Source organism: Ahaetulla prasina, chromosome 1, assembly GCF_028640845.1.
Source record: "Ahaetulla prasina isolate Xishuangbanna chromosome 1, ASM2864084v1, whole genome shotgun sequence".
NCBI classification, from domain to species: Eukaryota; Metazoa; Chordata; class Lepidosauria; order Squamata; family Colubridae; genus Ahaetulla; species Ahaetulla prasina.
Genome location: NC_080539.1, coordinates 296,658,820 through 296,679,471, shown reverse-complemented (window position 1 = coordinate 296,679,471; position 20,652 = coordinate 296,658,820). Strand labels below are relative to the sequence as shown.

General features: G+C 42.8%; 1 protein-coding gene across 7 annotated transcripts in view; it reads left to right on the top strand.

The window, feature by feature from the left end:
• PACSIN3 (protein kinase C and casein kinase substrate in neurons 3) overlaps positions 1-19,737 on the top strand; it is a 38,670-nt gene extending 18,933 nt beyond the window's left edge. For 3 of the 7 annotated variants that reach the window (XM_058161802.1, XM_058161801.1, XM_058161799.1), the window contains exons 2-11: positions 4,086-4,186; positions 4,567-4,723; positions 7,175-7,410; positions 7,881-8,036; positions 8,764-8,939; positions 9,651-9,771; positions 10,638-10,771; positions 11,569-11,634; positions 12,119-12,279; positions 19,402-19,737. In XM_058161802.1, the coding sequence (XP_058017785.1) occupies positions 4,133-4,186; positions 4,567-4,723; positions 7,175-7,410; positions 7,881-8,036; positions 8,764-8,939; positions 9,651-9,771; positions 10,638-10,771; positions 11,569-11,634; positions 12,119-12,279; positions 19,402-19,517 (1,377 nt within the window). In that variant the 5' untranslated portion in view covers positions 4,086-4,132 and the 3' untranslated portion in view covers positions 19,518-19,737. Of the gene's footprint in view, positions 1-2,735; positions 2,795-4,085; positions 4,187-4,566; positions 4,724-7,174; positions 7,411-7,880; positions 8,037-8,763; positions 8,940-9,650; positions 9,772-10,637; positions 10,772-11,568; positions 11,635-12,118; positions 12,280-19,401 lie in introns of those variants that run through there. The other 4 variants (XM_058161803.1, XM_058161804.1, XM_058161805.1 and 1 more) reach the window with 4 other exon arrangements.
• Positions 19,738-20,652: the final 915 nt, after the last annotated feature.

Here is a 20,652-nt window from a genome sequence, read left to right as displayed (position 1 = left end):
GAAGTGGGAGGGGGGGGGAAATCCAAGAAGAGACTCTGTTTTCAGTAATACTATAGAGTCGGATAATCTATAACTAAGCTTCCTTGACTCTGCATACAGAGAGTCATAGCTGCTCACAAATAAGGAGCAGAAGGACAATTTATTAGATGGTCATCAGAAAACTCTGTAAATAACCAACTCCTTCGAGAGCTGAAGGTTCAAGGCTATATTTCTAGAGGCCTTGTTATCTTACTAAGTATTTTTCTTGTGAGAACCATAAACAGGGAGGTGCTGTTGCGCTTGCTGCCTATTGTTGAGTTCCAAGGGTCATCTAGTTGACCTCTGTGGGTGCAGGCTAGTGGATCCGATAGCTATTTAACCTGATTAAACAAAGTTTTCTCAGGGCATGTGGATGTTTTCAGAGATTCTGTACATTAGAAGCACATTAAAGAATGCAAAGTGCACAGGAAATAGAGGGGGAAAAGTTCCAGGAGGGACAGGTTTGCTATAATCTGATCCTCTGCAAAAAAAATTGTTTAACTTCTTCTATACTGAATTTTTTAAAAAATGTAAAGGGAGCTAGACTCCTCCCTCAGAGATTTGTCATTAAAGCAGCATTATTTGTTAATATAGGACATGGTTTGATTCATAAGGAATAAATAATGTATTTGTGATTAATAAGATGTTTATCCTTTGCATTCTCCTATAATAACATGTTATATTTACTACATTTAATAGCCTATGAAAATAAAGAAAAAATCCATTTGCTGACTCACATGAAAACAACATGATGTGGAAGATCGCTAGGATATTTGTGCTTTTTACACCTGCCTTCTGACTCAACCTTCTTTCCAAATAGATTGTGACTGTCCCGTAAATATTCAGCTATTTTCATCTCTGCCCCCATGTGGGATAGTCAATCTGGTCCCTTGATCATGGGTTGAAAGCCGCCTTATTGCCCCCTCTGGCATGTAACCAGACCCAGCTCAGCAATCTTATGAGCCATCTGTCTTTTCAGGGATAGTTTTATGAATGCCCTCACAAGGCAAATTTCTAGTCCTTTTAGTTGCTAGAGAAGTTTAAACATACAGCATGTAATTGCTGATCATGTTTTGAGGCACCCCCATTTCCATGGAGCATCAGTCAGGAGGGCACTGTAACTAAGTTTGAGAACACTCACCTTCCCCCAAACAAGGAACTTTTCACTTTTTAGATTCACATGATACTTGCTTAGTCCGTTTGACGGCTTTGAATTTAATTCTTTAAAACAGAGGTGTCAAACCCACAGCCCGTGGGCTGGATGTGTCATGCACTGCGTACGCCCATGCCCGGTTTAGCAAAGGGGGAAAGGTGGGCGATACATCACATGATGACGCGAGTTTGACACCTCTGCTTTAAAGAGTGAAAGAAATCATAAGGATTCCTGATCGTTTTGGGAAAGGAATATCCCAGAGGTGGGTTTCAGCAGGTTCTGACCAGTTCTGAAGAACTGGTAGCGGAAATTTTGAGTAGTTCAGAGGACTGGTAGTCAAAATTCTTCCCCCATCTATTCTGTGCCTCCCAATTCCCAGCTGATAGGGAGGAAATGGAGATTTTACAGTATCCTTCCCCTGCCATGCCCACCAAGCCACGCTTACCAAACCATGCCACACCCACAGAATCCATAGTAAAAAAAATTTGAAACCCACCACTGGAATATCCCCTGCATATGAACTAACATAGAACTGTAGAGAGCCATCTTAATCAGCTTCATAAATAGATGTTTACTTGGTTGACTCCTAAATAAATGAAATTTTCTCTATCTAACACTTACCCCCAAACATTCATTATCTGTATACAGTATTTCTCTTCCCTTCACTTTGAAAAAAGAATACAAGGTTGAACTAAATACATTACTCTGAATTGTTTTCAACAATGTTCAAAATATCAGGGGAGGTTAATTGAACATGCTGGGTCAGGAATTCTGGGAGCTGAAGTCCACAAGTTGTAAAAAGGTTACAGTTCTACCCCCTCTCCCCCACCCACCCCACGTTGTATGATAAAAGCTGTCATTTTTGTATTAGGCTACCAAGAAACATATGGTGAAGTTGTTTGATTGGGGATAATACAGTCCTTGGCATTCTTCTCTTGACTTGTGGCGCTCTTTATAGGTTTCCAGTTCTTCCAGTTCTTCATTAGATTAGAGGACTCTACCTCACGTTGGACTTCAGACTTCAGTTTAATAATGATGGGAGAAAATGCTTGCAATTGCAGCTGCACTGTTCCTAAGCAACAGTTTGGAAACAGTTTTATTGACTGCTGATCAGTTTCTGTGCCTGCTTGCCTTTTAAAAAGCCCTGATCTCTTAGGTGCTACGTCTTGTCTTCCACATAAGCCTTCCCATGCCTGAAATGTATGGTTGGAGGCCTTTTTCATTTACCCCTGGCTTCTGAAACTGGACAGGTGGTAAGAGATCCATATGGCTGTGCTGCTTCACTCATATACTATTATTATACATAAATAATGTAAAATAATAATACTTGGATCCTGGCTTCAAAAAGTGCCAGAGGAGGAAGTAAGGAGGATTACTTGTGGCAGGTGCAAGAACTTGGCACAATCCCAGTCCTGGCTGACTGACAAGCCAAGTTTGTCTTGGCTCCTTCTGGTCTCAGGATTGGTTGTTTTAGCTGCCTGACCAATACAGTCAGAAGGATGTATTTGAGTCAGACCAACTTGAATCGGCTGTAAAGTCATGTTCATGCTATTCTTTCCCAGCACATTGATCAAGAAGAGCCCCAAGGTTTCCCTCCTCACCCTGGCACTGGCCCTGCATTTGGTATGTAGCTGGTAGTGAACATTGGGAACATTGCTTTTCTGAAATGTGAGGCTCTTAAGCAAAACATTTAGGCTACTTGGTGTGTCTGAGTCTTCTGCCTAGTTCAGCAAATGAATTTAACTTTCTTAGTCACCTGGTCAGTCGAAAGAAGAGCCATGCATTGTTAGAGCTCCTTCTAACAGGATAAAGCCGATAGGGCAGCTTACATTGGCTTTAACTTTCTTACTTGTTTAGGGGTCTCTTTATCAAGGAAGACTTCATGGTATGGAAGGCATTGCTACAGTGGGTGGAAGAGAGAGTACAATTCTTGGTCCTATCTCTGTGAGAATCCTGCCTTGCCTCAGGCCAAGTGGATATTTTTCAAGGGTGTGGGGCAACTTTTTATAGACTGGAATGTACAAGGGGCAGTGAGCTGCATTTGAGCACGCATGCCAGCCTTTTAATGAGCTGTGGCATGTTGGGTGGTAGTGGAATTGTCAAAGAGATGGTGGAGTTCAATACAAATCTTCATTTGCTTTTAAATTAGCCTTCTGAAATACGATGTCCTTATATATTATGGCTCCCAGACTTTTCTGCTATTTAGGGAATTGTAGTCCTAGCAGAAGTGGCCTTTATATGATGCCAAAGCCCCAAGGCACTGTTACATTTAAGTGGCTGAATGGCACAGCTCGGGATTCCTATGTGAATATATGGAGACATGAGGATGATGGAACAGTGAGGGAGAATTAGTATCATGTTTAGTTTTAAAATGATTGCTGTTATCTGTTAGAGTTAAATGTATTCTATGTAAACATCTATGTATTTCTCCTATGCAAAAATATCATTTGCCCCCTTCCTGCTGTATATGTGTGAATGCACACCCCATCCCCACATTTTAAAAGAGCCTCAAGCTGACTCTGCATTATTTCAGATCTTTTCACTGTTGGGAACACTGGTCTATAGGTAATTAATACCTTCTTGGCATTGAGTAGATGTCTTCTTCTCAGGCAGATGGTGCTGGTAGTACTTATATATGAAGTTTCTTTAGAAAAAAATATGAAGTTATCTCATTTGTGTACCATGGTCTATACCAGGGGTCCCCAACCGTGGCAACTTTAAGCCTGGTGGACTTCAACTCCCAGAATTCTGGGAGTTGAAGTCCTCCAGGCTTAAAGTTGCCAAGGTTGGAGACCTCTGGTCTATATTGTTAAATTAGGACTAGTCTGTTTAGGGAGCCTTGAAGGATTTTAACCTTTTGCTGAATTGCCATGTTATAATTCGTGTACATTTCTTTCTTTGTTTTTTTTTTCAGGAGCACCAAACTTTGCAAACATTTTGTGCTGCAAGGAAACTAGAGTGATGTCGGCGGAGGATGATACCGGTGGAGAGGCTCCCAGTGGCAGTTTCTGGGAGGTAAGAGCAGAGTAAACCAGACATAAGGTGCTGCTTCCACAAGACTTGGGGGAGAATCCTGGTAGAAGAACTAAGGTCTCGTGGTCTAAATTCCTCTTGAAAAAACTGAAGGCAGCAATAGCAGGCCTAGAGCAGGTGATTCAGATGCTGTTATTAATGGTGCCATTTTATGATTGTACCATTTTTAGTGCTTAATAATAATAAATTTGACATTTGTGGCCATGATACACAAGCCGTCTATCTCTGCTTACAAGACTTGGAAATAATTCTACAGCTCACACGCATTGCCCGTTGTGTGGGCGAGTCTGATGCATTCTTCTGACTCTTAAGATAAATCTCAAAAGAGGGCAAGTGTAACTGATGCTGTGGTCTAATTTCAGCCTGGCAATTACAAGAGGACAGTGAAGAGGGTGGATGATGGAAACCGGTTGTGCAATGACCTTGTCTCCTGCTTCCAAGAGAGAGCCAAAATTGAGAAGAGCTACGCTCAACAGCTAACAGATTGGGCCCGCAAATGGAGGACGTCTGTAGAAAAAGGTATTATAGAAGGAGTATGTGACCATGAAACCAAAATTAAAACATTCAATAAATCAGTTAAACAATAAACATAAGAACTAAATAAAGGTCACAATGGGGGAGATAGTATATATAACATAGCCGGGGTGCAGGCTTCTTTTCATCAGAAGATCCCCAGGCTTATTGGAAAAAACAGGTTTCAAGAGTTCTCTAAAACAGGGGTCACCAACCTTTCGGACCTCAGGGACCACTAAATTCATAATTTTAAATCCCACGAACTACTAATATGAATCCAGCGTTGTTCTGGCAAGCGTGCTGCTCGCTGAAGCGCTTGGTCTCCCAGTGATGGGATGGGGTCCTTCAGGCAGTTAGCTTGGCCACCTGTTTCTGCAACCTTAAACACACAAAGAGCATTTGGACCCGTTTCCCACAGAAAACAAAACACCGGGAGCCACAAAACCTGGATGGGCATGGCCAACTTGACGTCACTCACTCCCACCCAGGCACGACACCCCCCAGCCACGCCTACCCAGTTTTTGTGGCTCCCTGTGTTTTCTATGGGAAACAGGTATCTCTCTCTCTGTGTGTGTCTCTCTTTCTCTCCATCCCCACTCTCTTTCTCTCTCATTCTCTCTCTCTCTTCCTCTGTCTCTCTCTGTCTCTCTCTGTATGTGTCTATCTCTCTCTCTCTCTCTCTCTCTCTCTCTGTCTGTCTCTCTCTCTCTCTCTCCTTGTCTGTCTCTTTCTCTCCCTCTCTCTCTCCCCCTTTCTCGCCCTCTCTTTCTCTCCCCCCTCTCTCTGTCTCTCTTTCTCTTCCTCTCTCTCTGTCTGTCTCTCTCTCTCTCTCTCTCCACCTCTCTCTCAATTCTTTGGTGCTCTCTGGGTCGTGCGACCGCTTCTTCCGGCCATGCTTCATATTGTAATGGGCTCCAGGAGGAGGAGGGGATGCCATCTCCCCCATTGTGAAGTGCACTAAATTTAACTGTGCTGCGCAAGGTGCTGTGAGAGCAGTGGGCAGGCCATGGAGGCCGCAGCCAGATTGAGCCAGTGTCTCGGGGCAGAGAGGTAGTCACGCGTCTTTCTGAGCAACTGAGGGCACACAGCACCAACAAGGGCTGAAAGAAGCACCTGTGAAACCCAGCAAGAATGAAACAACTACAGAGATGCTTCACTCTCACTCTGGAATATGGACCAAATCTCCATCCCCCGCCCTTACCTTCTCAGGCCAGGAGTGATTGGGAGGGGAGGGTAAGGGGCGGGGCCAGCCACTGGTGGGTCCAGCTGACAGAGAGCCACAGCAGGGGGATGAAAGAACCACAAGTTGCTGATATCCAGTGCTTCGGCCTAGCTGCACCGCCGTCTCCCCTTGCTACGACAGCACCATTACCTCGTTCCGCTTGGCGAGAGCTGCGCTACTCCTTGCACGTTGCACCACCTGCAAAGTTGCACGTTGCATGTACCATCCTCTACAGTGGAGATTTCCAGCCCCACCACAGGCTGCCCAGCCGGTCCCATATTCCAAAGCTCTAGTCATAGGACTGGCCCATTGGTCATCCCGGAGCAGCTCCTCCACCCGGATGCACTGCGGACCACCAGAATTTTCTCATGGACCACCAGTTGGTGACTGCTGCTCTAAAAGGTCAGAAAGATTGGGGCCCTTCTCAAGATGTTCCAGTGTGGGAGGGGATGCCACAACAGAAAAGGCTTGTCTCCTAGGTCTTATCAAGTGAAACTCTCCTGTGGATGGGACATACAGCATGCCCTTCCTGCTTTTCCAGAAAGAATTGATCTTTCATGGAGAAATCTTGTCCTCCAAGAAGTAACTTTGTTAAATCAAGGAAAGCTTTGTAGTATTTTGGTTTTAAGGTAAACATCTCACAAAGTCTGCAGGATGAATCTGGAGGAGCTGATACTGCTACTTCTACGAAAATGACTGATGGCTTTTTGCCACTGGCTTTTGAATAGGCAACTAAAGTTTGACTTAAATAGGAAGAAGCCAAGAGCCCATAACATCTGTCTTTGTAGAAGAGATAAAAGGCAAACTTGCATTATGTGCTGGGAAATCTGTGAGTTATAACCGGGGAGAGGCAATAAAGTGACTTGTGGAGGTTGATATTTATAGATATTACTGTTTATAGGAATTATATCTTTATGGAACAGAAATTAAACAAGAGTCTGGTAACATACTCTATCCTCATATGCTTTAGATCTACATCCCTCTTTCCTCTAGCAGCTTAAAATAGTGCATATTGTATCTTTTCTTGCAATTTTAACTCCATTATGTAAATTGACAGACTCATCAACCCAGAGTCTGCTGGGTTACTATATATATATACATCCATATGCAGCTTTCATTCCATAATTTGCTTTAAACATTGGTGGGTTAGATATTTTGATAACAGATGGCTTCAGAACTTAGTTTCTTTATATTTGGTACCCTTATACAGTTATGCTGTCTTTTTTTATTCCTAGGACCTCAATATGGCACTTTGGAAAAAGCCTGGCATGCATTTCTGACTGCTGCAGACAAACTTAGCGAGATCCATCTAGAAGTACGGAATCGTCTAGCTGGTGAAGACTCAGAGAAGATCAAGGCTTGGCAGAAGGAAGTCTATCATAAGCAGTTGATTGGTGGCTTTAGAGAGACAAAGGAAGTTGAGGATGGATTTCGCAAGGCCCAGAAGCCCTGGGTGAAAAAGTTGAAAGAGGTGAGTTGGATGTGCAACCTGAAGATGGGTGGAGAGAAAATCAGGAGATTTACCATCCTTAGAATCCTGAGAAATATAAGTTGTTGATTCAGTCCACTGTAAATGTTTGGCTGCACGTTGCTGGATCTAATTCAGTTAAGGAGTAGCAGAAGTCAGTGCAATATTTGGTGGAAAATAGCATATAAAATGTCCTTTTAAAAGGAATATCGTGTAATTCTGCATAAATTTGATAGGACAGATGTTTGATACAGACCACTGTGTGCATTCCTACTGGGGCTTTGCTAAAATGTAATCTGATTTTGAAATTGGCCAAATGGATACATCTGTTTTTGGCCCTGTGGGAAAATAAAAATAAAAATAAATGGCAGTTAATGGTTTCTGCTGTTTGCTGAATAATGCAATTTGTCACTGTGTCCTGAAAACAACTCTGCTGAAATGCTTGATGTAATATTTAATGTATCTATGGGAAGGTGGAAATTTCAAAAAAGAATTACCATATTGCTCGAAAAGAGGAGAAAACTGCGCAGACACGAGAGAATCATGCCAAAGCAGATACTTCCTCATCCCAAGAGCAGCTGCGCAAACTGCAAGACCGAGTGGAGAAATGTTCACAAGAAGTAGAGAAGGTAAGGTTGTGCTTAGTTGAGAAAGTCTTTAATCCAAAATTGGGAATATGAATTCTGCATAGCTGATGGAATTCCATGTCTGGAGAGAGAGTAGCCCTCCCCTATGATCTTCAAGTTTTTGATTCTTGGTGGGGTGGGGTTTACTATTGTTGGCCAGGGGAAAATATCTAAAGATTAAAGGGAAATGGTTGAAGGTTCAGTTGTGAAGAGCATCAAGATTAGCCCCAAAGTAAGTGGAAGATTAGGATTGCTCTTTTGTATAAAGCAAAGCCAGAAAATACTATGTTCTTCAAATTATAAAACTGCCAGAGCAACCTGTGAGAAAAAGTTAAAATGCTAAATGGTTCAATCTGAGTCTTTGATATTTCTTCCTAGAAGACAAAAGAACAATCAGTTCTGGTTTAGTTTAGTCAGATTCCTAAAGTTTTATTACAGTGGGAAACTTCCCAGTTCTTTTGCTTGCATTTTGTAAGCAAATTATAATAAGTCCTGGTGGCACAGTAGTTAGAATGCGTATTGCAGGCAACCTCTACTCGCAGCCTGGCATTCGATCCTAATGAGGGTTAAGGTTGATTTAGCCTTCCCTCCTTCTGAGGTTGGTAAAAATGAGGACCCAGATTATTGGGGGCAATGTGCTGGCTTTGAAAATTTCCCAGAGAGTGCTGTAAAGCACTGTGGGTAATATATAACTGCTATTGCTCTTGCTATTTTGTTGGGTTCCTTCTAGAGCAAAGATCATTATGAGAAGATGCTGGAGGAGCTGAACCGCTACAATCCTCGCTACATGGAAGACATGGAGCAGGTGTTTGAGGGCTGCCAGGAAGCAGAGTGCAAACGCCTGTGTTTTTTCAAAGAGATGTTCTTGGATATGCACAACCATCTGAACTTGTCTGTCAATGACAGGTGAGAAATTGAAGGCACACACAGTGAGTCCTTCTATGCCCTTGATAACACTCTGATTTTCGAGGAAGATCATTTTTTTTATTAAAAAGTTTTACCACAATTTTAACAAGTATTTACCTTCCTCCTCCCTCCACCCCCCACCCTCCTTCCCCCTTCACCCAACCCCCCTTCCCCCCCCCCGGACTTCCCACAGGGTATAGCATTTACCAATCATAAGCTAAAATACGCTAATTATTCATAAACTCCCATCCCTCCCCTAGAACCATAACTCCTTTATTTCATATAAAGGAGAGAGAAAAAAAGAAAAAGAAAAAATAATACTGTATACAAATACAATTATTACTTTCTGCTCATTCATATGCTATTTGATACTTTTTAGTCTGGTATTCGTTTTGAATATATTCTATCCATCTTTTCCATTCCACTATATATCTTTCTTGTGAATAGTCTTTCAGGTATGCTGAAATTTTCGCCATTTCTGCTAAGTTCGTTACTTTTAATGTCCACTCTTCAATAGTAGGCAGATGTTCCTTCTTCCAATATTGCGCCACCAGTAATCTGGCTGCTGATATAGGAAGATCATTCTTAAAAGGTCATATTTCTCTACACTAGCAACCGTTATTCCAAATTTTTTGTAACCTTTTTTTGCTCACCCCGAATGCTACTATAAAAAAATGTTGTGTGATTGATGTCTGTATCTTTTAATTGCAGGTTCCATGTACTTTATCGAGATTTGCATCAGGGAATAATGGCAGCAGATGACCAAGAGGATCTGAAGTGGTGGCGCAGTACCCATGGACCAGGCATGCCTATGCACTGGCCTCAGTTTGAGGTAGAACTTTCATTGTCTAAGAGGAAGTTATCACAAAGCTTGATTAATTTCAGTCCCACTTTTATCACCTTACCGAAATTGAGGTCCAGTAATGCTGTGAAAGGGACGCAGTGGCTAAGAAGCTGAGCTTGTCGATCAGAAGGTCGGCATTTCAGCGGTTTGAATCCCTAGTGCCACGTAACGGGGTGAGCTCCCATTACTTGTCCCAGCTTCTGCCAACCTAGCCATTCAAAAGCACGTAAAAAAAAATGCAAGTAGAAAAAATAGGGACCCCTTTGGTGGGAAGGTATCAGTGTTCCGTGCACCTTCGCTGTTTAGTCATGCCGGCCACATGATCATGGACACATCTTCGGACAGCCCTGGCTCCTTGGCTTAGAAACGGAGATGAGCACTGCCCCTAGAGCTGGAAATGACTAGCATGCATATGCGGGGGAACCTTTACCTTTACTGCTGTGAAAAACCTTTTAAAGAATAAAGTGTTTAGAGCAGTAGAAGCAGACAGAACCTAATCTTATCAGCTACAAATGCCAGGGATTGAATGTGAGGCATTTTCATTCAAGGCAGATGCTTCTGAATAAGCAGCAATCCCTACCCGTCCCCATAAAACATAGGACTTAATTTGAAGTTCCCTCTCCCTATAGAATGATGTGGATCTGAAGCTACTACGTTCTAAGTTTATTCCAAAGGGAGGAAAAAGAGACTTGTTATACACAAAAGTCGGCATGCCATGTCTTCTTCGACACGTCTCTCTTTTGGGGATGGGGGACAGGCAAGGGGGCCAAGAAGCTATGAATTGGGAAATTACTGTACTCAAATAATGTTCAATATTCAGAAAGCATTCAGGGACTATTCTTCCCCACTGCCAGGAATGGTCTTTGGAATCACAGCGGGCAATCGTCAAAAAGGAGAAAAGTGGCAAAAGTGGTGAAGATGTCACTCTGACCAGCATTGTGCCTGCAGGAGATGGTGTGAAAGAGACCCCTCCATCAACCAAAAAGAGGTAACAATTGCAGTTGGTGCATCCAGCTCTTGAGCAAGGAACTCAATATCATTTATTTCTCAGAAGCGGCGATGCGTAAAAATTCATCCAGCATTTTTAACAGCTTTTATATTTTTAATCCTTCTTCATTAAATTCATATTTTCCAAGGCCATTTCCTCACCAATGTTGCAGTAAATTCTTATTCCAGCATATTAATATGGAACCTGTTACACCAGCAATGAAAGACGGTGGGTTTCAGTTAAGCAAGTCTATAAAGCAACAGTTGAACTAATAGACAGAAGGGTAAACTTGCATGGAATGTCTTTGTTTTGCTTGATGAGTTGAAAGAATGAAAATCTCTTAAGCTGGTCTCTGTGAATGAAGATTCTAGCAGAATTTTTATTCCACCTATTGCTGAATCTAAGGAAGAAAAATTTCTCCAACTGAGCATCAGTAGCACTGGATTCTTAGATTGTTGTTTTCTTGGAACAGTTCATTTTATATAGAGAAGACAACCAAACCATACTTATTAGACTTGCACTGAAGTTGATAGGTGATAGAGATTATAGATTCACAGTTGGATTCTGCACATCCAAAATCTGATCAAAGAATACACCAAGCACGCTACTGGTACATATTTACAAAACTGAGTGTTGGTAAAATATTATATAGTGGAGAAGTCCTTAGAAAAGATTGTGTACTGTTTGGTACTTTTGTACCAAAGTCTTCTTTCTTAACTGCATGTTCCTGGAAGAAGAGGATTATGGCATGGTCTTATCTCTTTTCCAGTTTAAAGGGCTTGTTTGCAAATCCACAGGTTTTCACATCGAGAGGAACAAAACAGCCACTTCTATGACAACCTGAGAGCTTCAGCCTGTATGAAGTTAGTATGAAACTAAGACTTTTGAGGATCCCTGTCTCACTTTTTTTTCCTGCTGTAGCTTTGTAGTTAAGGGTGAGCACGATGCACACTCTTCTTTCTTGCAAATGAGGATGCTCACTATCTCAACAATTATGTGGTTGCCCTCCAGTTAAAGCCAGATGCGTAGGCATTACAATGCTTATTAAAAATTCTGGGAGGTGTATTCCCAACAAATGAGGGGAATGTCCAAATAGGAAAGCGTGACACTGTAATTTTCAAAATCGGTCATGGTTTCGTGGTTACTTGAAAGGAGCTGTTGCTGATGATCTGCCATTCTCTACTTTAGTAACTTCCATGGTATCTCTACCTTTCGTCTTGTGATATCTGCCTCTTTATTCTCATTCTAGAACCCTGCATGACCTGGGGAGAGGTACTTTTAAAAAATAATTTTAAATTGCCTTGTTGTTTCATACTCATTTTACCTTCTCTCCCTTTCTTTGCACAGTGGAGGGAAAGAAGAAATCTCAGAGTGGTCAGATGAGGACACTCCCAAGAAGTGCCTGGAAGTCAATGGGCATGAGGAAGATATAAAGGTACCAGGTGTGCGAGTGCGAGCACTGTATGATTACGCAGGACAAGAGGCTGATGAACTGAGCTTTAAAGCAGGTACAAATGCATTAACCTTCTAACATGCTTTCCATTGTGTTGGGGCTGCTGGATGACAGTTCACGGCAAGGAAGATCTAGATGGCCCCAAGACTCTTGAAACTGGACAGTGTGGGTGGGTGGATTGAACCATAGGAGTTTGCTTAGAAATTGGGGAGGAAGGACATTACAATTAAAACAGCTTGCTGGAAAGGATAGATGATAAGTGCTGTCCCAGTGCCTGGAGGCCGTACGGGTCTGGATGGGGAGAAACAGGCTCAAGCTCAATCCCTCCAAGACAGAGTGGCTGTGGATGCCGGCACCCCGGTACAGTCAGCTGCAATTGCGGCTGACTGTTGGGGGCGAGTCACTGGCCCCAATGGAAAGGGTGCACAACTTGGGTGTTCTCCTGGATGGACGGCTGTCTTTTGAAGACCATTTGAGGGCCGTCTCCAGGAGAGCCTTTTACCAGGTTCGCCTGGTTCGCCAGTTGCGCCCCTTCCTGGACCGGGATGCCCTATGCACGGTCACTCATGCTCTCGTGACATCTCGCCTGGATTACTGCAATGCTCTCTACATGGGGCTCCCCTTGAGGAGCACCCGGAGGCTCCAGTTAGTCCAGAATGCAGCTGCGCGGGTGATAGAGGGAGCCCCTCGTGGCTCCCATGTGACACCACTTCTGCGCAGACTGCACTGGCTGCCTGTGGCCTTCCGGGTGCGCCTCAAGGTTTTGGTAACCATCTTCAAAGCGCTCCATGGCTTAGGGCCGGGCTACTTACTGTCTACTGCCACCGATTGCCTCCCACCGACCCGTGCGCTCTCACAGGGAGGGACTCCTTAGGGTGCCGTCCGCCAGGCAGTGCCGACTGGTGACACCCAGGGGAAGGGCCTTCTCTGTGGGGGCTCCCACCCTCTGGAATGAACTTCCCCCAAGACTCCGCCAACTTCCTGACTTTCGAACCTTCCGCCGCGAGCTTAAAACACATCTATTTATCTGTGCAGGACTGGACTAGAATTTTAATTTTAAATTTAATTTTAATGGGGTTTTTACCATTTTAATTGTAATTTTAATTTTTGGCCTATTTTATTTATTTATTTATTTATTTATTTATTTATTTATTTATTTATTTATTTATTTATTTATTTATTTATTTATTTATTTATTTATTTTTCATATTTTTATACTGCCCTATCTCCCTAGGGACTCAGGGCGGTTCACAACCAGATAAAAATATACATACAAATACAAATAAAACATCCATTAAAAAACTTATTATAATTGGCCGAATAATTAAAATGATAATAAAAATAATAAAATCCTCATTAAAACCAATTCGAATTTAAAAACTAGTCCAGTCCTGCGCAAATAAATAGATGTGTCTTAAGCTCGCGGCAAAAGGTTCGGAAGTCGGGAAGTTGGTGAAGTCCTGGGGGAAGCTCGTTCCAGAGGGTGGGGGCCCCCACAGAGAAGGCCCTTCCCCTGGGTGTCGCCAGCCGGCACTGTCTGGCCAACGGTACCCTGAGGAGTCCCTCTCTGTGAGAGCGCACGGGTCGGTGAGAGGTATTCGGTAGCAGCAGACGGTCCCGTAAGTATCCCGGCCCTATGCCATGGAGCGCTTTGAAGATAGTCACCAAAACCTTGAAGCGCATCCAGAAGACCACAGGTAGCGAGTGCAGTCTGCGCAGGAGAGGTGTCACATGGGAGCCACGAGGGGCTCCCTCTATCACCCGCGCAGCCGCATTCTGAACTAACTGGAGCCTCCGGGTGCACGTCAAGGGGAGCCCCATGTAGAGAGCATTTCAGTAATCCAGACGAGACGTCACGAGAACGTGAGTGACCGTGCATAGGGCATCCCGGTCTAGAAAGGGGCGCAACTGGCGAACCAGGCGGACCTGGTAAAAAGCTCTCCTGGAGACGGCCGCCAAATGATCTTCAAAGGACAGCTGTTCATCCAGGAGAACGCCCAAGTTGTGCACCCTCTCCATCGGGGCCAATGACTCGCCCCCAACAGTCAGCCGCGGCTGCAGCTGACTGTACCGGGATGCCAGCATCCACAGCCACTCTGTCTTGGAGGGATTGAGCTTGAGCCTGTTTCTCCCCATCCAGACCCGTACGGCTTCCAGACACCGGGACAACACTTCGATAGCTTCGTTGGGGTGGTCCGGTGTGGAAAAGTACAGCTGGGTGTCATCAGCGTACAGCTGGTACCTCACACCGAAACCACTGATGATCTCACCCAGCGGCTTCATATAGATGTTGAACAGAAGGGGCGAGAGAATCGACCCCTGCGGCACCCCACAAGTGAGGCGCCTCGGGGCCGACCTCTGCCCCCCTGTCAACACCGTCTGCGACCGATCGGAGAGATAGGAGGAGAACCACCGAAAAACGGTGCCTCCCACCCCCAATCCCTCCAACCGGTGCAGCAGGATACCATGGTCGATGGTATCAAAAGCCACTGAGAGGTCTAATAGGACCAAGGCAGAGGAATAACCCCTATCCCTGGCCCTCCAGAGATCATCCACCAATGCGACCAAAGCCGTCTCAGTGCTGTATCCGGGCCGGAAGCCGGACTGGGTCTAGATAGACAGTTTCATCCAGGTACTGGGGTAATTGACATGCCACCACACTCTCTACAACCTTCGCCGCGAAACGAAGGTTGGAGACTGGACGATAATTACCTAAAACAGCTGGGTCCAGGGAAGGCTTCTTGAGGAGGGGCCTCACCACCGCCTCTTTCAAGGCGGCCGGAAAGACCCCCTCCACCAAAGAAGCATTCATAATCTCCTGGTGCCAGCCTCGTGTCACCTCCTGAGTGGCCAGTACCAACCAGGAGGGGCACGGGTCCAGTAAACACGTGGTGGCGTTCAACCTACCCAGCAACCTGTCCATGTCCTCAGGAGCCACAGGGTCAAACTCATCCCAAACAATCTCAACAAGACCGCCCTCCGACGTCTCACCTGGATCTACCCAATTTTGGTCCAGACCGTCCCGAAGCTGAACGATTTTATCGTATAGATAACCACTAAACCACTAAACTCCTCAGCTCGTCCCTCAGGTCATCCCGCTCCCCCTGTTTAATAAGTTTTTTAATTTAGTGTTTTATCTTGTATTATATTTGTATTTTTATCGGGCTGTAAACCGCCCTGAGTCCTTCGGGAGATAGGGCGGTATAAAAATTTGATTAAATAAATAAAATAAATAAATAAACAATTTAAATAAATGTCATTTTCAGGTTCTCTCAAAAGACATAGGCTTGTTTTAAAGACATCTTAAACAAAGGAGAATATTTGTAGCTCAGGGTTGAAATGAAGGGTCCTGGGTGCTCTCTGAGCTTGCTTGTTTTTTGCTTGTTTTCTTGCAGATGTTTCATTACCCTAATGAAGTGGCACTGATGATGTTAGCTACTTAGGGTAATGAAACATCTGTAAGAAAACAAGCAAGCTCAGAGAACACCAAGGGCCCCTCACCTTAAACAATTATTGTTATGCTGGGCCATGTCAATCCTTGTGTTCCTTTCAGTATTGATATTAAAGGACCTGTCTTTACTTTATTTAAAGTAATAAAAGCTCAGGTCTGTTGCCCACATGAAAAATTGGACACAAGCATCTTTGAACAGCAGCTGGCAATGCCTGGAAATGAGTAGCCATTGATATAAGTGCACTGTATAGGATTATGTGCCTCATCCAAAACAGAGAAAGTCAGTCTTGTCTCCCAGAGACAAGATAAGCTAAATGTCATCCCACTTCTGATTCTTTGCATTCCTGAGTGGTTATGAGTAATGCAATGGAAAGGTTACAGTACCAGTCCTAAGGGCCACAGCCTTGCCATCAGAGGTGGGTTTCAGCAGGTTCTGACCAGTTGTGGAGAACTGGTAGCGGAAATTTTGAGTAGTTCAGAGAACTGGTACCAAAAATTCTGACTAGCCCCGCCCCCATCTATTCTCTGCCTCCCAAGTCCCAGCTGATCGAGAGGAAATGGGGATTTTGCAGTAATCTTCCCCTGGAGTGGGGTGGGAATGGAGATTTTACAGTATCTTTCCCCTGTCATGCCCACCAAGCCACGCCATGCCCACCAAGCCACACCCACAGAACCACTAGTAAAAAAAATTTGAAACCCACCACTGCTTGCAATATTGTTGAAGCCAAAAGTCTGTACACTTAATCAGTTCCCTGTGAGTTTGATGATAAGTTCCCATTCAGAAATAAGTGTGTCAGCCTTTTTATATGAGGGCAGACTGAAGAGTACCTCTCCACTGGGGCCATCTGGATGTTAGAAATATTGTATTTCTGCTTTATTTGAAGTTTTATTTTGCTGTTATGTGCTTTTCCCCTTCTTTTTTAACTTTTTTTAAACTTTTTTTTTCAAGCTGAAAACAGGAACTGCATGAACCCTATATGTGAACTGCTCATTTGTTGTCATACTAATTTATTTTGGTTTGATGTGTCTGTGATAACATGATACGATATATATTTCTTGTAGCATGAGGCTGTTATAAGAAACTGAATCAAGCCTTTTTTGGCCATCACTTCAGCACTCCAAATTCTGCCTATATAACTTCCAATGTCCTGTTTTACATCCCTTTTCTACAGTAGAAAAAGACAGAAAGGAAGCAGTGACTTTCTTAAAAGTTCCTTCAGAACTTAGTTGACAATATGCTTGCAAACCACAGTAACAATGCACCAATTTGTATTCATGTCGTATTTCCAAGTATTTACAGCAAAGAGGCAGAGTTGGAGGCTTCTCAGAATCACTTGGGAGGCAACCTATAAATTAAATAATTTAAAATAATCCCCCCTACCCTTCATATTGCTGAATTCCGAACCTTAACATCACTTATCTTTGGTCATATTGCCTGGGATCTTAAGTTACGAAAAATCTGGAGGGCGACAAACTCCCCACTTTAGCTTATGGGAATAGGATTCTTCCCTTTGGTATATTAGAGGCCTATTTTCCCATATAAATGTTACTGCTGATGATACCCACAATCATCTCCCAATATACATGCATGATATATGAAGGAGAAAAACCCCACTGGTCAGTTTTATTGCATGCATTTCATTAAATTTAATTTGAAGCTGACATTTCTTCTTAAATGCAAAATTGAAAAGTTTAATAGTGCTTTTTTTAAACACAGTGGTTATAGTTATTTAAATTGTTTTCAAGCTCAATTGAATCACCTTTTTTGACATTTGTATACTTTTAGTAAACCAGATACGCCCTATATAGGAATGTTCTAAGTGTTAAAGATCTTTTTGAGGTACTGTTCTATAAAATGACTTTTTCCCCAGCAGGCTTTTAAATATTACAACTGTATGTGGAACAGAAGCTAACACTGATTCTTGCCTGAAAATAAAACACATCAGTTCGCATTTCAAATGACTTCAAATCATCATCATCATCTTCTAACGACCCCATAATCCCTTGCAGGGTAGAGTCTGGGCAACTGAATAGAGCTAGCAGAGTGTTTTAATGGCCCGATGCCCTTCCTGTCACCAATTTCAAATGACTTCAAATAATAGTGCTTAATGTTCTGGCCTGATCCCACTGGCCCTGTTCATCATATATACAAAACCTAGTCTTGAGAGTGAATAAGCACATTATACAAATTGCAAAATTGAATTAAATGACTTTGTCAATTAACTTTATGGGGATAAGTTTTGGTCAATAAATATACCCATTCTTGTTTAAAATTCACCTCATGCCCAGCCAGTCAGCAAACTCCATATTTCAGTCATACTTGTTACCTCCTTCCAATATCCACCTTTGAAACATAACCTCAGAGATTCTGCAAAAACAGGGCTTCTTTGTAGGCATCTTGATTTTAACTGGATATATTAATGAACATGGGGAAAGAAGGGAAGAGATGGTGGCTAGGAAACGATCAGAGAAGAGAGGCAGGAGCCCACAGTCACTTAATGGCCAGAGAAAGAAACTTAGGAACAACCTTTCCTAACAATCAAGTAGTTAAAAGCAGAGGTAAGAGGTTTGTACCTTCAGACTTGCAAGGTTCTGTTAATTAGCCTTACAACAAATTAGAATTCATTCATCTTGTCATGCTTCCTGTCTGGTTTACCTGGGAGGACAGATGCTTGCCTCTGCCACATAGTGAGAGAGGGAGTAGAAAATAAGCAAAATTAGGTAAGGTCCCTGAACTCTTATCCATGATGATAGGTTCTGTTAAAGAAGTACCATGTTTCCCCAAAAATAAGACCGGGTCTTATTTTCTTTTAGGCTTCAAAACAAGCACTTGGGCTTATTTTCAGGGAGGTCTTATCTTTTTTGAGGTGCAGGAAGCGGCGAGCGCTGTCACCTCATGGTTGCTGGGCCCCTTAACCATGGCCTGCGGAAATATCTCCAGGCACCTGGAGAAACAGAGTTCCCAGCCCTCGCTGGGTCAGTTGATCTGCGGGCCGTGGTTAAGAGCCCAGCAGCCATGTGGTGACCAGGGAAGGGAAGGGAAGGGCTGCCTCCTGTGCTGGCCATGCTCACCCCCTTCTCTAGGGCTTATTTTTGGGGTAGGGCATATAAGGCCCATCCCAAAAAAATCAGGCTAGGACTTATTTTTGGATAGGTCATATTTTTGTAGAAACACAGTAGTAGTAGTAGTAGTAGTAGTAGTAATAGTAGTAGTAAATGGTAGTTAGTAATTCAGAAAGTGACAGCTACTTTTGTGCTGACTAGGAAAACAAAAATGGCACAACATTAAAGTCCTGGCCATCCCACATTGGGTAGTATAAGACCTAAAACCTGAAATAAGCAATATGGAGAGAGGATGGCTAAGTTTATGTGAAAAGAATCAAACAAGTGCTGGCATATTTGGAGACAGATTTACTTGGGGAAAATGTGGGCATTTGGCAGAATCAAAACCCTGAAAGGTTACCTACTTATGTTTTCCTTATTTTCCGCTCAAGGTCCTTTTCCTTTGGGCTCTTGACAGAATTAGATACATAATTCTTGCAGCAGCATCTGTTACACCACCTATTTCATCTTCATTTCCCTCCGTCCGACTTCTTTGGGGCTTCCTGCATGCATGCAGTTAGGCTGAGGGTCTACCTGCTCACATACACTCCTATGCATGTGACTATCAGAGCAGCCAAAAAGAGGTCTCTGTTTGTGTAATGCTGATGTTTTGTCTTTCTGCAGGAGAAGAGCTTATGAAAATCAGTGAAGAGGATGAACAGGGATGGTGCAAAGGCCGGCTTCAGACTGGTCAGGTTGGACTGTATCCTGCTAACTATGTAGAAAAGGTCATTTTGTGATTGCTTCTCCCTTCCCATCACTGCAACCACCTGACAAAGTGTATTGTGTGATGAGTTTTTGCTGAGGTCCCAAATCATGGGCTTCCAACTTGCATACAAAAGAAACAAATGAAATAATCTGGACCTTTCCGGGGATATTCTTTTCTTGTAACCAGTGCTTCATTTTAAAACATCTAGAAATATGCTGATTTTTTTTTTCTAATAAAGAAATGTAACATTTTCTGAATCTCCTGTGTACTGCAGAAGAATGGAAAGGAAAGGATTCTATAAAGAGGCAAAATATCTATTTGGGGTTGGGTGGAGTAGAGAATTCCACATAATCACAGTCAATTCAACATTGTCTTCCTAGCTATTGCTTTAAAAGCAAATTTGGAAGAATAATTTAAAATTACTACTTCTGGATCAAATTATAGAGCCATCTTAACTGAATGCCTTTCATTGCTGGCACAAGTTAGCACAAGCCATGCAAGCTATTATTCCCCACACCCAATATTAGGAAGTTAAATTTTAACCTAGTCTCATAGCTGAGGGATAAGTTATTCAAGCATAATTATGTACTGTAAGATAGTGAATTCATTTTAAGCATTTTTTTCTGAATTATTTAAATAATAATTGCTTTTAAATGTAAACACTGGATCAAATAATACAGTATTTGCCTTAATGATTTCAAATATAATTTAAAATATGTAACCTATTTTACATCCTAATGAAATGCAGCAAGTGATCTGAATATATTCATTATGAAACGTGACAATTTAGAAACATTTTAGTGAAACCAAATGAGCAAGCTGTGGTTGGATTATTTTTATATCAGGGATGAAAAACCCCAGATGATAACAAAGAGAAACAGCATACCCTCAAGTCACTAATTCTATCTACTGTCTGAAAATTTGTATCACAGACGTGGTTAGTCCTATTATTAAGGAATTATTCAGCTTTTCAGCAAAAGCTTATTTCTAATATTCCAATTCAGTTTAACATTCTGACTTTGAAATGAGACAGCTTTTCACGGCCAATTTACCACAGCTAACCCAATGCAATTATCTTGCGGTGGCCATCATGCTGCTACCAATTAACCACAGGACAATTCACTGTGGCCAGCTTTCTGTGGGACAACTTTCTGTAGGACAATTCC